The sequence below is a fragment of the Dendropsophus ebraccatus genome, chromosome 5 (genome assembly GCF_027789765.1).
Source record: "Dendropsophus ebraccatus isolate aDenEbr1 chromosome 5, aDenEbr1.pat, whole genome shotgun sequence".
NCBI lineage: Eukaryota > Metazoa > Chordata > Amphibia > Anura > Hylidae > Dendropsophus > Dendropsophus ebraccatus.
This window is the reverse complement of record NC_091458.1, coordinates 64,418,497-64,433,434: the sequence shown is the minus strand read 5'-3', so window position 1 is coordinate 64,433,434 and position 14,938 is coordinate 64,418,497. Positions and strand designations below refer to the sequence as shown.

The 14,938-nt window shown below is 46.2% G+C and overlaps 1 protein-coding gene across 2 annotated transcripts in view; it reads left to right on the top strand.

Annotated features, from left to right (window-relative positions):
- Positions 1-4,685: 4,685 nt before the first annotated feature.
- The window catches only part of LRP1 (LDL receptor related protein 1), a 217,407-nt gene continuing 207,154 nt past the window's right edge, over positions 4,686-14,938 (top strand). Inside the window, exon 1 of one of the 2 annotated variants that reach the window (XM_069970390.1) lies at positions 4,686-5,092. In XM_069970390.1, the coding sequence (XP_069826491.1) occupies positions 5,002-5,092 (91 nt within the window). In that variant the 5' untranslated portion in view covers positions 4,686-5,001. The remainder of the gene's footprint in view (positions 5,093-14,938) is intronic. The other variant, XM_069970388.1, reaches the window with a different exon arrangement.

Below are 14,938 nucleotides of genomic sequence, written 5' to 3'. Positions count from 1 at the left end.
ATGTTCCAGTGGTATTTCTAATGATGGAGAGAGTGGGGAGGAGGGACTGAGGGGTGGTGCAAAGTTAGGGCACAGATACTCCCGTTTGGCACAGGCTGCAAGTTTAAAAGTTGTTTTTTAGGACAATAACTGTATTACCTGCCGAACGGACCGCAGGACAGATCTTGGATTAAAAGCAGCTATCCGAAGGTACAAGTGGTTTTGGGGGGGGGGGCAGATTGTGGGTACAGAGTCGCTTTAAATGCAAAGAGTCAGGGATAGTTTTGTCACTCAAGAATATGATTTGTTAGCTTTCCCTTTTAAGGTGCTAGAAATCTCTGCTTAGTTAGCAGACTGAGTTCAGGAATATTTATGCTTTTGGGAAGTCTCTTAGAGGATAATTTAGATAGACTTTGACTTGCTTACTGTCAGGTGGACTACTTAGAGGGGACCTGTCCAAATTGCAAGAGACTCCGCTGTAGGTGGGTTCTGGTATCCTTGGCTTGTGTTGCGATAACTTGAGAGAGAGACTACCCGTACTCGTGGCAATGAATTATCCATAAATGCTGGAGAGAATGTGAAGCGGCAGATTCATAAAAAGGGCCCAGGCTTGGAAAGCTGGACAGAGCTAACTTTTCAACTGCAGCGCGGCACACAGGCAAGAAGCACTTCTTCAACCGCTGTCTTATAGTACCTCTGTGGACTTACAGGACCTGAAAGATGACTTGAATAACCCAACTCAGCCCCTCATCATGGCAACCGAACCCTTGGTGGTTTAGTCAGCCATGGCTAGTAGACAGGAACTCAGAATACTCAACATATAATCCAGGAACGCAGCATAAGCCACTGGCTGGAAGGCCAGGCCCTGCATAACACTCTCTGGCCCTATGGGTTAGCAGGATACTTAGCAGGAACTGTAACGTGGAGTATGACTAGACTAAAACTGAGCACATGGCTCTCTCCACCCTAATCTATAGACTTCTTAGTGGATTGTTATTGGTGGAGAGGAGCCTGAGGTAACTCCACAGAGGATTGGACAGCAGAATTTTAGGCAGGGTTGTGATAGGCCCAGATGCAGGGAAGTGGCTGACAAACCATTTTCTTCAGCAGGTGGCAGACTGCAGCATATGTGCTTGCTGTCACTGCAAAACTTACAATGGAAAACACAAACACAGATACATTCACTTTCTAGTTCTTGTCCACAAATAAAGCCCTGTAATGAAGACATTAACAGTGCCATCCTACACACACACACACACACACACACACACACCAGCCAGGTGCATTAAAGAAAAACATCTAATATGAAAGCATATAACCTGCTCATATGTTCCTATAGCTCATGGGACTCTGAGGATGAAGATCATTTTTTTATCTTGATCCCCAGCACCGTTTTTGGGATATGTGTAGATTATTTTATATGCTAATTAGCATATATGCACCCGTTTGCCCCAACAGGTTTGCCCCTTTCATATTCATAAGGAGGCTGGGCCAGCAGGGGCGGATCGGTGCACATCGGAGGGTGGTAGTCCCGCCTCAGTACACTAAAATGCCTTATTAGCATATAAAAATAAGCCACATACCCTAAGCGAAATATAAAAACATTGGGGGAGATTTATCAAACATGGTGTAAAGTGAAACTGGCTCAGTTGCCCCTAGCAACCAATCAGATTCCACCTTTCATTTTTGAAAGAGTCTGTGAGGAAAGAAAAGTGGAATCTGATTGGTTGCTAGGGGCAACTAAGGCAATTCAGCATTACACCAGTTTGATAAATCTCCAACTTTGTGTTCCAAAATACCCCTTTAAAGGGAACCATTCACCCCGTGGCCCCCGGCAGAAACTGACATACAGTGACATAAAGGTCTATATACTTACCACATCGCACCCGGTCCTGTCCCAGATCCCGTTGTTGACACGGAGAAATCGACGATTCTTCTTCTCGCGCCCATTATGGTTTTTTTCCTTTGGAGTACCTCTTTAAGATTTTTAAGCCATGATCCACCCCCCCCACCCCACCACCAATAAAATAAATAATATCAGAGTACCCCTGAAAGCAATGATAATACACAGTTCAGCATATTAAAAGCAGAGCTAATAGGGGTTGTTCCCCATTTTTTTTTCTTTCAAATCAACTGCTGCCATAAAGTGCCAAAGATTTGTAATTTGCTTCTATTAAAAAAATCTTCCAGGTACTTACCAGCTGCTGTATGTCCTGCAGGGAGTGGGGTATTCTTTCCAGTCTGACACAGTGCTCTCTGCTGCCACCTCTGTCTGTGAGAGGAACTGTGCGGAGCAGTAGCAAATCCCCATAGAAAAACTCTTCTGCTTTCCAGGCTGGAAAGAATACACCACTTCCTGCATGACATACAGCAGCTAATAAGTACTGAAATACTTTTTAATAGAAGTAAATTACATATCTAGGACACTTTCTGGCACCAGTAGATTTGAAAGAATTTTTTTCTGTGAACTACCCATTTAAAGAGGACCTGTCACAATTTAGTTTCATTCACTTCATTGGAACTAAGCTGCAAAACACACGCCGAAACTATGGACAGGAGTGGTAATTTCTCTAGAGGGACACAGTCTGGATAATCCCTATAAGGGTGCCCTCACACTTTCTTTTTTTCTGGCATTTTTAAAGAGGACCTGTCACCCCCCGTGCCGGGGTGACAGGCTCCCGACCACCCGTTCAGCCCCCTATACTCACCTGATCCTGCCGGGTCCCGCTTTTGGATCCGGTCGGGTCACGGAGATATCAGCGCCCGAAGCCCGGTGCGCGCGCTGACAGGGGAGTCCGACACTCATAGAGAATGAATGGGGAGTCCGATGCTCCGTCATTCTCTATGGGCATCGGACTCTCCTGTCAGCGCGGTCGCCGGGCTTCGGGAGCTGATATCTCCGTGACCCGACCGGATCCAAAAGTGGGACCCGGCGGGATCAGGTGAGTATAGGGGGCTGTAAACGGGGGGTCGGGAGCCTGTCACCCCGGCACGGGGGGTGACAGGTCTCCTTTAAGGCTACAAACACACTTGCCAGATCCGCGTATTTGCAGCGAGACTCGCTGCGGATCCCTTCCCTATACTTTCAATGGCAGACAAAATCGCAGCAGAGATGTACATCCCTGCTGCGATTTTGTCTGCAGCCCGCCCCATTAACCCTCCGGCCGCTGGAGATTATACATTAGTAATGTATAGCCTGGCCGCCCCCCTGCTGCCCCGATCGCCCCCTCAGCAGCACTGATCGCCCCCCGCAGCACGATATCCCCCGGCCCCGGCCGCACGAACCCCCGCAGCCCCCGGCCGCACGAACGCCCCCCGGCCGCACGATCGCCACCACCCCCTCACCCCCCCCCCTCTTGCAGCGATCGTGCGTTCGGGGGCTGCGGGGGGAGGGGTGGCGATTGTGTGGCCGGGGGCTGCGGGGGGCGATCGTGCGGCCGGGGCTGGGGGATATCGTGCGGTCGGGGGCTGCGGAGGCAATCAGTGCTGCTGAGGGGGCGATCGGGGCAGCAGGGGGGCGGTCAGGCTATACATTACCAGGTCCCCGCACCTGCCCCGAAGCAAGCAGGAGCGGGGACCCGGTAATGTATAATCTCCGGCGGCTGGGGGGTTAATGGGGCGAGCTGCAGACAAAATCGCAGCAGGGATGTACATCTCTGCTGCAATTTTGTCTGCCATTGAAAGAATAGGGCCGGGATCCGCAGCGAGTCTCGCTGCAAATACGCAGCGAGATGACTCGCTGCGGATCCGGCAAGTGTGTTTATAGCCTAAGGCCATAAAAAGCACCAATGCGACGCATGACTTTTTTTTTTTTTTTCATGCATTCATATTTTTTATGGCAATTTCTCTAGCGTTTTCACTTCATGTGTGAATCATCTTTTTGTGGTTGAGGCGTTTTTGAGTGCTGAACTTTTTTCCTCTGCCATCACATGTTGTAGCTGCTGGTCCACAAAAGGTGACAAAAAAAAAATGCTAGAAAGAGACAACCAGAACAATCCCATCGAAGTCTATAGGAAAAAAACCCACAATTGGATGAAAAAATGCCACAGTACCTAAAAAATGATAGAAAAATGTGTGTTAGGCAGATCATGGACTTCTATTGACTTCCCGCTAGCATGTGGCTGCTGGTGTTTTTGCAATACATAAAAAACAAAATTACCATGGCGTTTTTATTAGTGGTTTTCCAGAATAGTAAGGCAGTGTGAAGCCCGTTGTAGGGCAGTGAGGGTACCCCGGGAAATATGACATGTACCCTAAGCTGAGATGGAAGGGTTTTCCAACCTGTAGCTCCCCAGCTGAAAGTTGTCTTATGTTGGCCAGACCTTGGTTTTTGCAGACATCCAAATGGTGTTTTCCCAAACTCTGTAGCGGCCACTAGGGGGTGCTTAGCGCAGTCAGGTACGCCCAGGAGTAATGTATAGGGATAGATTTGATATCTGTAGAGGACTGGGTCATTGCCCCTGAAGCACATGGTGGAGGGGCAGATCTGGTGTCCAGGGATGTAGGGACTGGCAGGCTGGGCAGAGGAATGCACAGAGCAGCAGCAGCATGCCCAGGGCGGTATACGGGAGCCCCAGCCCAGGGCGGTATACGGGAGCCCCAGCACAGCCCGGGCAGCAGCAGGAGGAGGAGTGAGGCTACCATCCCGCCCCCTGCCTCCCTCCTTCCCTCCCTCCCGCTCTCCTGCCCACACATCCTCTCTCTCTCTCCAGCCATTCCCCCTCTCATTAATAACACTGCTGGATTCCTCAGCCCCTCATCATCAGGGGGGACACCCTGGAAGAGAAGCCGAGGAGCAGGGACTGCATGCCCCCTTACCTGGCGCCCCCAGCAGTAGCTGCAGCAGCCGCCCCCTCCTCCCCCTGCCCTTCTCAATCATTGCGGGTGATCTGAGCCCTGATTTCCCTCCTGGCTGCCGGAGACTAGATACAAGCCGTGGAGGTGGGAGGCTGGCAGGCTGAGACATAGGCACCCCCTCCCCTCCTCCAGCTCCGGAGCCCCCCGCCAGTGCCTGGCCCCAGAATGCCGCCTCTCAGGACAGATGTGCCAGTGCTTGTCGTCCTGGGATTGCTGTGCTGTGCCCTGCACGTCCATGCCACCTCTGTCAGCGATGGTGAGTGCCACCTTGTCATATGCATTACAGGGAAGAGAGAGGGGGCTGCGTTTTCTTGCACCTTCACATTGCAGGCCCTGCAGATGGTTGCACCCTGAGCGATGTGCTGTAGAACATGGCTCCAGCACACATGTCTAATCATCAGGACAGCACACCGGCAGACAGTGGATTGTCTCCAGCCTTCTCCATGGCTATGGCATACAGCACAGGGCTCTCTGTAGCCTCCCTGCAGGGAGCTGCCTAGATGGAGAAACTTGCTGCTCAGGCTGCTGTGATTTCTCTTCTCTCCATCATCATGATTCCTATGGAGGATTTTGGAAGTGACCCTGAGATCCAGGCCCTGCTATGACTGGAGGGGATTTGGCTGGTTATTGTGCCCCTGGATGTGGGCAGGCACCAGGTCTATTGTGGTGGTGGTTCTGGTAACAATGAGATGTGATGTGTTTAGAAAGGTGCCCTCTTTGGTGGGGGATGGGTGATTCCTTTTCTTGAGGAACTGCCATTCAATCAAAGCCATTTTATGCAGGGAGAATACGAAATCTGCACCGGGATTACAGGGGGGGTCTTACATCGTGGACATAAAAGAAGCCCCTATGTGTCCTGCATGAATGGTGATGGTGGGGGTCACTGTATACGTCATCTGATGTGGGGTTATTGGATGTATCATCTGATGGTGAGGTCACTGTATACATCCTGTCACAGTGGGTTTGTTGTATACATCATCTGGCAGTAGGGTCACTGGATACATTGTTTAGTTATATTGCTATATACATCTTTTGATGGTAGGAACCTCGTATAAATAATCTGCCGATGGGGTCGCTATATATGTCTTGTGACAGTTTGCTGTATACATCATTTGGGAATGGGGTTACTGTATACATTGTTTGTCGGTTGAGTTGTATACATTGTCTGACATTGGGGTCACCATATATGTCTTGTGATGATGGGGCCACTGAATACAAAATTTAATTGGGTTACTGTGTATATAATTTGACGATTGAGTGGCTTGAGTCTTCGCTGTCGCAATACACATTGTCTGCCTATGGGGGTCGCTATACACATTGCCTGCCTGCCTGCCTATGGGGGTCGCTGTACACATTGTCTGCCTATGGGGGTCGCTGTACACATTGTCTGCCTATGGGGGTCGCTGTACACATTGTTTGCCTATGGGGGTCGCTGTACACATTGTTTGCCTATGGGGGTCGCTGTACACATTGTTTGCCTATGGGGGTCGCTGTACACCTTGTCTGCCTTTGGGGGTCGCTGTACACATTGCCTGTCTGCCTTTGGGGGTTGCTGTACACATTGCCTGTCTGCCTTTGGGGGTCGCTGTACACATTGTCTGCCTGCCTGCCTATGGGGGTCGCTCTACACATTGTCTGCCTATGGGGGTCGCTGTACACATTGTCTGCCTATGGGGGTCGCTGTACACATTGTCTGCCTATGGGGGTCGCTGTACACATTGTCTGCCTATGGGGGTCGCTGTACACATTGTCTGCCTATGGGGGTCGCTGTACACATTGTCTGCCTATGGGGGTCGCTGTACACATTGCCTGCCTGCCTATGGGGGTCGCTGTACACATTGCCTGCCTGCCTATGGGGGTCGCTGTACACATTGCCTGCCTGCCTATGGGGGTCGCTGTACACATTGCTTGCTTTTGGGGTTGTCCTGGTCATCTGGGCTCCCTTTCTTCTGTGGGAATTCCTTTCTTCCACAGGATATTCCATGTAGTATGTGCTATTACTACCAGCAATAAGCCAGTTAACTGTATGCAATACATTGAATGCAGATGTTTTGTTGTCTACAGTATTGGGTTTGATTCTTGCGATGGCAGAGATTTGGTCGTGTACCTCTATGGAAGGCCTTGATGGCAGCCTAGATGTGTATGATACGCTGTCTACCAGTGGTATTTATCACCCTTCCAGTGGGCATATCTCTAGATGTAATGGCTATAAATACTAATGGGCCAATTCATTGGCGTAAGAGAAGGTCCGTGTGATTTTATAGGAAGTTATTATCTTTTATATATAAATATTTCTTATTGATCCTGAGTCCGGGGGGAGTATACCAAGGAAACAAGGCTGACATTGTGAGTGCATCTCCATTGCATTTCCCAGCAGCTTCATCTGCAGGCACAGCAGCGGCTTCCTCCATAGTGTCAGGCTGCAGTGCGCTTTCAGTGCGTGACATGGCATTTAACACTGGCAGGAAGAGAAAGGGAGATTCATGGGAGAAGGACGTGTTTGCAAACCAGATGTGAGGGAAACCACTGTGAAGCTCCAGCTAGGAAGGGATTGTGTAACCAGCTCCCTTTTATTCCGTTACATTGTAGCTCAGTATTGTGACTCCCAGCTACCCAAGCACTTGCTCATCTGTAAGGGAAAACACCTCTGTAATGTAATATTTATGTTATGTAATAATAGCAGTCAGGCAGGAGAGATGAGACACCTAGATACAGCATCCTGCAGACAAGTTTCTGAAGTGGCTGCAATGCTCTATAACTTGGCTGCCCTGCTCAGCCGGACTGGTTACTATACGGCAACATTTCCATCTCATCATAGAATGGTAAAATCCTAGCTCTCCTAACTAGCTTGAGAATGGGCAGACAAGTCCATATTTGCCTCATTTATAGCAATAGTAACCGGAATTGTGAAAACCTAGAAGACTGTCCGCAGAAAAAGACCACCTGGACTTGACGACAAAAAGTATTCCTTGAGCTTGTATTGTTTGTATGATTGTTTCCTGTATATGCCATTATGAGACCTACGCTGCGCTTGACGCTTAAGAGCAGTGCTCCCCAATCTCTGGCTCTCAGATTGTTGCAGAACTTTAAGGATTCTCGAGGCAAATGGTGGTTGCGTCCAGTCAGATGTAGTCAGAAAATGGGGGTTGTACTGTGTGATGGGAGGGTGGGTTTAAAATAGATTAATAATCTTTGATAATCTGGGACACTCCCTACTAAATGTAATGTTTTCACAGCTTTTTCAACCTATGTTAAGCTGCCCTTAAGCCCCTATTCCACGGGTCGTTTAAAGGAGCAATATCGTTCCTATTCGGCCGATATCGGCCGCTACGAACGATATTCGTCCCGTGGAATAGAGTGCAACGATCAGCCGACATCGTTCATGTCGGCTGATCGTTGCAGTCGCTTGTTTTTCAACATGTTGAAAAACAAGCGACTGATATAGCAGCGATTTGCTGCCGTTGCTCCGTTGAATAGGAGCATCGGCAGCAGACGCTGCTATATCCTATGGGCTGCCCGGACGATCAGCGATCCCCCGGGCAGCCCCCCCCCGCAGCTCCCCGCCACCCCCTCCTGCACTCACCCACTCGCTGCAGCCGCGTTGAATAGCGGCGGCAGCGAGCGGGGAACGAGCTATTAGCGCTCGTTTGCTCCTCCAAACGACTCGTGGAATAGGGGCATTACACTAGACCAATGTTGGTGGATCTGCCATGTATAGATGCATTCCAAGTCTTGTGTATGGCTGTCTTTAAAGTGACTATACCACCAGGCCCAGGCTGAAGCACTGGAGGTGGGCTCACCCACCCTTAGGGACCTATTCCACGGGAGCGATAATCGACCGAATCGGGACGATTATCGCTCGGTGGAATAGAGAGAACGATCAGCTGATGATCGTGACATCGGCTGATTGCTCATTTAGGTTTAAACCTAAAATCATTGTTCGCCACCTGCGCATTGCTACGGTGGAATAGCAGTGTGCGGGAGCGACCGACGATTCAAGCAGAGCAGCAGTACATTACCTGCCGCGGCGTTCCTGGCCAGTGATTGGCTGAGCGGTCTGACAGCTCAGTCAGGCCGCTCCGGAGCTGATGCTGCGAGCGGGACTCGGGGAGCAAGACGGAGCAGAGGAGAAGCCCGGCAGGTAATGTATTGCTGCAAGGACATCGGTAACGATGTCCCTGCAGCCCTCGCGTAACGATCATCGGGGCCGTGGTATAGGCAGATCGGCGCTCGTTTACATCGTTGCTCAGCCCGTGGAATAGGGCCCTAAGTGGGAGAAAACCCTAGCCCCTCTATGGTAGGTTTCCATTGATTCTAATGGAGTCACATCATGGAGGGCCTGGGGTTTCTTCCCACTAAGGGTGGGTTGGCCCGCCTCCAGTGCTTCAGCCTAGGCCTGGTGGTACAGTCACTTCAAAAAGGCCTCAGGTCCACCTGCACCCCTATCTTTGGTCAACCTGAGATAGCCACTCCACAGATTTTTGCCTTTTTTTCTTTCTAGTTCCCCCTCCCCCATCATTAGCAATCAGTGCGGCCATTTTCTGGCACCTAATATGCTAGAGGGTGTCTAGGCTATGAGCTGGCAGTCCTCTCCATTCTCTCTTCAGGTTCCCACCTTAATCAGGACTACAGTTGGCACATTTGCAAGCGTATTTTTGTGTAGGACCCAAATACATGGTTGCCACACACTTTAGTCTCACAGAAAAAAAACTGTACACACTTGCTAATGTGGCGAATTTAATCCTTGTTAGACTACGTTTGGCACACTATTGGCACGTATACCACAAGCAGAAGGTTAGTTTTTGATGTGAGCCTAGCCTAACGGTGGCTTATTCCTCCATTACATGTATTCCATCTTCATGTCAGCTGTTTCAGGACTCCTAGATATGAAGGATGAGTATATTTTCTGCATTAGGAAGGCTTTGCTGTGACTTTAGTTCCCATGATAAGGGCAGACAGTGATTAGCCCCAATACCCCCCCCCCCCCAAACAAAGACTAAATCCAGTTTGACCACACAGACATGTCTTTTACTTCATCTCCTTGTGACACACTCTATAGGTTTCTCAGTATGTGACTCTTTGGGGCGGTTTCAATGAGGTTGTTTATCTGTCTTGTTGTATATAATAATATGGGGAAAAAATTAAATCTAATAACTAAAAAGAAGACCTAAGCTAATGTATTGAAAGCATGGATTTGTTTTTTTTTCTTTATTTTGAGTGAAATCTTGGGCACATTCTTTCCACATGGCTAAAAAATATTTGCTTAAATTAAAAAAAAAAAAACTATTTTTCTAAAAACGATTGCCTTTCAGCCAGTAGTTTACTGGAAGGCAACGCACGGGGCCCAACAGCCAACAATAATATGTCATCCTATGACCACAGTTTCTTTCCAGACAAAGGTGGATTCCTTAGCAACATCATAACATCGGAGGAGAGACTCACTTCATTTCATTAAAGAGGAGAATATGTCTCTAAGGAATTAAGTATTTTGAACTTCTCCATTGGACTGAAATATACATGCCTCGGCTATACAGTCACTTTAATTAAAAGAATTGTCTAGTCTTGTGCAAAAACAACGCACAGGTGTATAAAATAAGTGTCCAGTAAGTTTTGCAGCTTTGTACTTTGTTTCAGTTTTTTACCACATGCAATATATCTGCTTCTGATGGAGGAGACCTGTACCACTGTTCCCATAGAGGAGTGCACGGATATGGCAACCAGCCCATCCGCTGTGTGAGACTGGGTCAGGAGCCACCTCATTCTTCTCATGGAGGCTGTAGCACCGACCCTGTGTACATTTTAAGTTGACATAATAATTCTGCTATATGGGATTGGGGAAAGCTAGTAACCATCTAGTTATAATTTAGTACATTTACAATTTGCAATGATTTTTTTCCCATTTTTATTGAGGATCTTGATTCCTTGTTGCCTGTTTGTGTTGGATGGAGCGGACAGACTCGGGGAACGATGTTGTTATTGTGGCCATCCGAGTGTCTTGTGGGCCCCTGTTACAAAGCCTAGCCTTTGGCTTCTATCAATCATCTGATATGCGACCTGGTATGAAGGTCATAGTGCTTCCCAGATCCTGCTGTGCCTTTCATTATCCTTGGCCAATCTTCACTTTTGCCATAGCATGGAAAGATTGATGATTGGCTTTTATTATTATTACTATTTATTTTTTTTTTTTTGTACGTTTAGTAAGAATTCATTCTATATTGTTTACAGCACCCAGAGATGCAATAAAATCAAGCTTATAAAATAGAGAAGCTAGAAAGAATGATACATAGGTTATCTAGTACTACCAAAAAGTTATGGTTTATGCTTTGGGTAGGCCATCAATATCAGATTGGTGGGGGTCTGACCCTCAGCACAATGAAAGGTTTACCAGTCACAGTTAAGCAATAAAAGAGATACAGGGGGAGATTTAATCAAACATGGTGTAAAGTGAGACAAGCTCAGTTGCCCCTAGCAACCAATCAGATTCCACTTTTTATTCCTCAAAGACACTTTGGAAAATGAAAGGGGGAATCTGATTGGTTGCTAGGGGCAACTGAGCCAGTTTCACTTTACACCATGTTTGATAAATCTCCCCCACAGTGTTCAGTGGAGCGCCATGGCTTCTTCAGCTGCTGGCAGGGGTACAGAGAGACAGACCCCACAGATCTGATATTGGTGGTCTATACTAAAGGTAGTTCATTGGTTTTATAGTCCCAGAAAACTCCTGTGAGGCTAAGTGTGCTTTACAATCATGCTGCAATGATAGAAGATACCCATAGCCTTATAGTATGGTTTCTGCACTACAGCAACCTGTGGCTTCCTCCACTGCAGGAAATGTCTGCTTTCACTAGACAGGATTCATGTAGAACGTGTCCACAGTCGGGATCTAGCCAAGCTTTTCCGCGGTTCACAAAGACTTGGGCCATATAATTTCTGATACACTCTAAAATCAGCATTTTTACATCACTGTGAGGGTACGTTCACCCTTACCATATCCGCAGCTGATTTCATTTAAATAACTGAACACAGCATCAAATCTGCACCATCAAATCTGCTTCGGATCCTGTAGGTGTGAACTCACCCTTAAATAGTTTGTACGTCCAGTCATGGTAGTGGTTGGTGGTAATATTGTCTGCATAGTAAATTGTATGGAATAATTTTAGAGATCTAGTTCTTTCATGATATTAGGAATATATGCTCTGGCCATTGTTGTGGTTGCCATTGGCACTTGAGGTTTGTATTTTAGGGACTAGTGCTAAAAAAAAACAACAAAAAACAGCTATTTCTGTGGAGAAATTGCATAGTACCACGTGTATATCACAATGGCCTCAACACGCTGCTTTCACAATGTACTGGTTAGCTTATTGGGGAGATACCCACATACCGTTCAGTCATGGTCCGCTACTGGTAAGGCTGGGTTCACACTGCGTTTTTGCAATCCGTTTTTTTCATGAAAAAAAAAAAACGGATGCATTTGTGTGCATTTGTTTTTCCATTGACTTCCATTGTAAAAAAACGGATCAAAACGGATACGTTTTTGTGTCCGTCAAAAAAGAAAAGGATCCGTTTTGATCAGTTTTTTTTTTTTTTATAATAGAAGTCAATGGAAAAGGGATCAAAATGGATGCACACAAAGACATGCACACAAAGACATGTCTTGTGCTGCAAGTTAGGGAGAGAAGAACTTAACTGTGCCCTTCTCCCAGCTCTATCTAACCCACTCTATTAGTGGGGATCTCCGAACAAAATGAATACTTTTGACATGTTACTAAGTGACATGGACAGTTTTAGGACTGTTGCCTTGCAGCACAGGGATCCTTCCACACCCAAAACATACAGATAGGTAATATATCTGATAATATGCTATATTGAAGTCTATTGATAATCTCAGTCTTTGCACACATGGTAAAATGTGTGCGCACACAGCTGTTTTTCTGTAGATGTTAATGTAGCACAATATTAGATAAGAAAAATGGACTTGCTTAATTTGGCTTTTATTTTCCTAACCCTTTAATAGTCAGTGTGTGTATATATTTCTGTGGGTTGGAGTATCATAGCGTACCATGCTTTTTTACTCCATCATGATAAACATATGCCCATCATTTTTTTTTTTTTTTTTATGTATTTAATATCATTACAGTTGATGGGTAATATAAGGAAATGTAGAGCCTTATGTTTTCATACACTTAATGTGTCAGCTTTTAGAATACACAGGTATGTCAGTCTTCTATGCCGCTGGCGCTATATGCTGACATATTGTTTATAAACAGCTTAAAAATCATGTCAGTGTCTTGAATGTCTAAAATGTATAAATGGGTAAGCATGCTTGTCTGCTGTGGCAGGTTGTATGATGAGGAAGCTACGTGTCCAGGCTGGTCCTGGTGTATAGCTCTGTGCCAGTTGTTCAGCGGGGCACAGCTGCTTGTTACATTGCTCATGCCTCTGATGACTTCATGCATCTGTTTTACCTAATAGAATGTGGCGTGGAAAAATAGTCCTTAGAAACCCCCTCATTTTAGCTCCTATTTCTGTCAAAACATCCAGATCTTCAATTAAAGTGTTACCTTTGAGTTGTGTCCCTGAAATGGGCAGATCCTATCAAAGCCAGAAGGCAGGTTTTATTGTGTGATTAGGCTACTTTGGGTTGTTTTATCATCTGTGACTGCGTAATGATTTATTGTGGTTGCTTCTGCAAAACCCTTCAGCCTTTGGTTTTATACACTTGCATTATGGGAGTTGGAGTTTTCTATCATCTGGACAAAGTTGCTCTACGGTATATCGGCCACTGTGATCAAAGAGTGCAGTATTGTAATTAATCAGTGTTAAAGGGGTACTCCAGCGCGGAAAAAAAGTTTTTTTTTTTTTTTTGTTTTTTTTTTATAAAATCAACTGGTGTCAGAAAGGTACCCAGATTTCTAAATTCAATTTTTTTTTTTTTTTTTTAAATCCCATTTCTTCTAGTACTTACACAGCTGCTGTATGCCCTGCAGGAAGTGATGTATTCTTTCCAGTCTGACAAAGTGCTCTCTGCTGCCACCCTTGTTTGTGTCAGGAACTGACAGAAAATCTCCATAGAAAACCTCTTTTGCTCTGGGCAGTTCCTGTCATTGACAGAGGTGGGACAGCGAGCACTGTGAGACTGGAAAGAATACACCACTTTCTGCTGCAGCAACAAATTGCAAACCTATATAGCTTTCTGACACCAATTGGTTTGAAAACAATTTTTTTTCCCGCTGGAGTAAACCTTCTAGATGGAGAAAGTATATATTATTTCATGGTATCTTGATCTTGCGATTGCAAACAATTTGACACTGCTGGATGTTGTTTACTCCTACCTCTTTCTACTCACTCCTCCTCTCCTCCACTCTCCATAGACTTGTATAGGCAGCATGTAACTGATCCCTCATTCCATCTGGTAAACCTGAGACAGAATTGAGGGGTATTTTTCAGAGTGAATGATCATTTTTCCAAAGGTGGGGATAAGTAGGAATCTTCAAAAGTGAAGAAACAAACATATGTGAGAAGATTTACAATGTTTTTTACAGTGCCATTACAGTTCAATTTGGGTCTAAGGGCCCTGTTACACAGAGAGATTTATCTGACAGATTATTGAAGCCAAAGCCAGGAACAGACTATAAACAGAGAACAGGTCACAAAGGAAAGACAGAGATTTCTCCTCTTCTCAAATCCATTCCTGGCTTTGGCCTCTAAATCTGTCATATATCTGTATGTTTAATAGGCCTTAAGTGTTCAGACCCGACCAATAGCTAAAACAAACAGGGAGGGAAGCGAACGTCTGACCATGGCCAAGATAGTCCCACAGACTAGCCAATGAGACCCTCTTGGTCACACTGTACAGAGTCAGCAGAGAATGCATTTAGTGCAAACTTCTCCCAGTTGTATTTTGTTTGGTGTTTGAACACTTTAACCAACCCTAACTGATCAAAACATGTTAAAAATTGTGTTTTTTTGTTGTTGTGAGAGTGGGCATTTAACTTTTTGTGGTGTTTTTATAGTTAAGTTTTTTAATTCAATCTATTAAATGCATGCATTGAAATCCGTAGTGCACAATGAAAGGCACCTGAAAGGTGCATGTACAAAATGA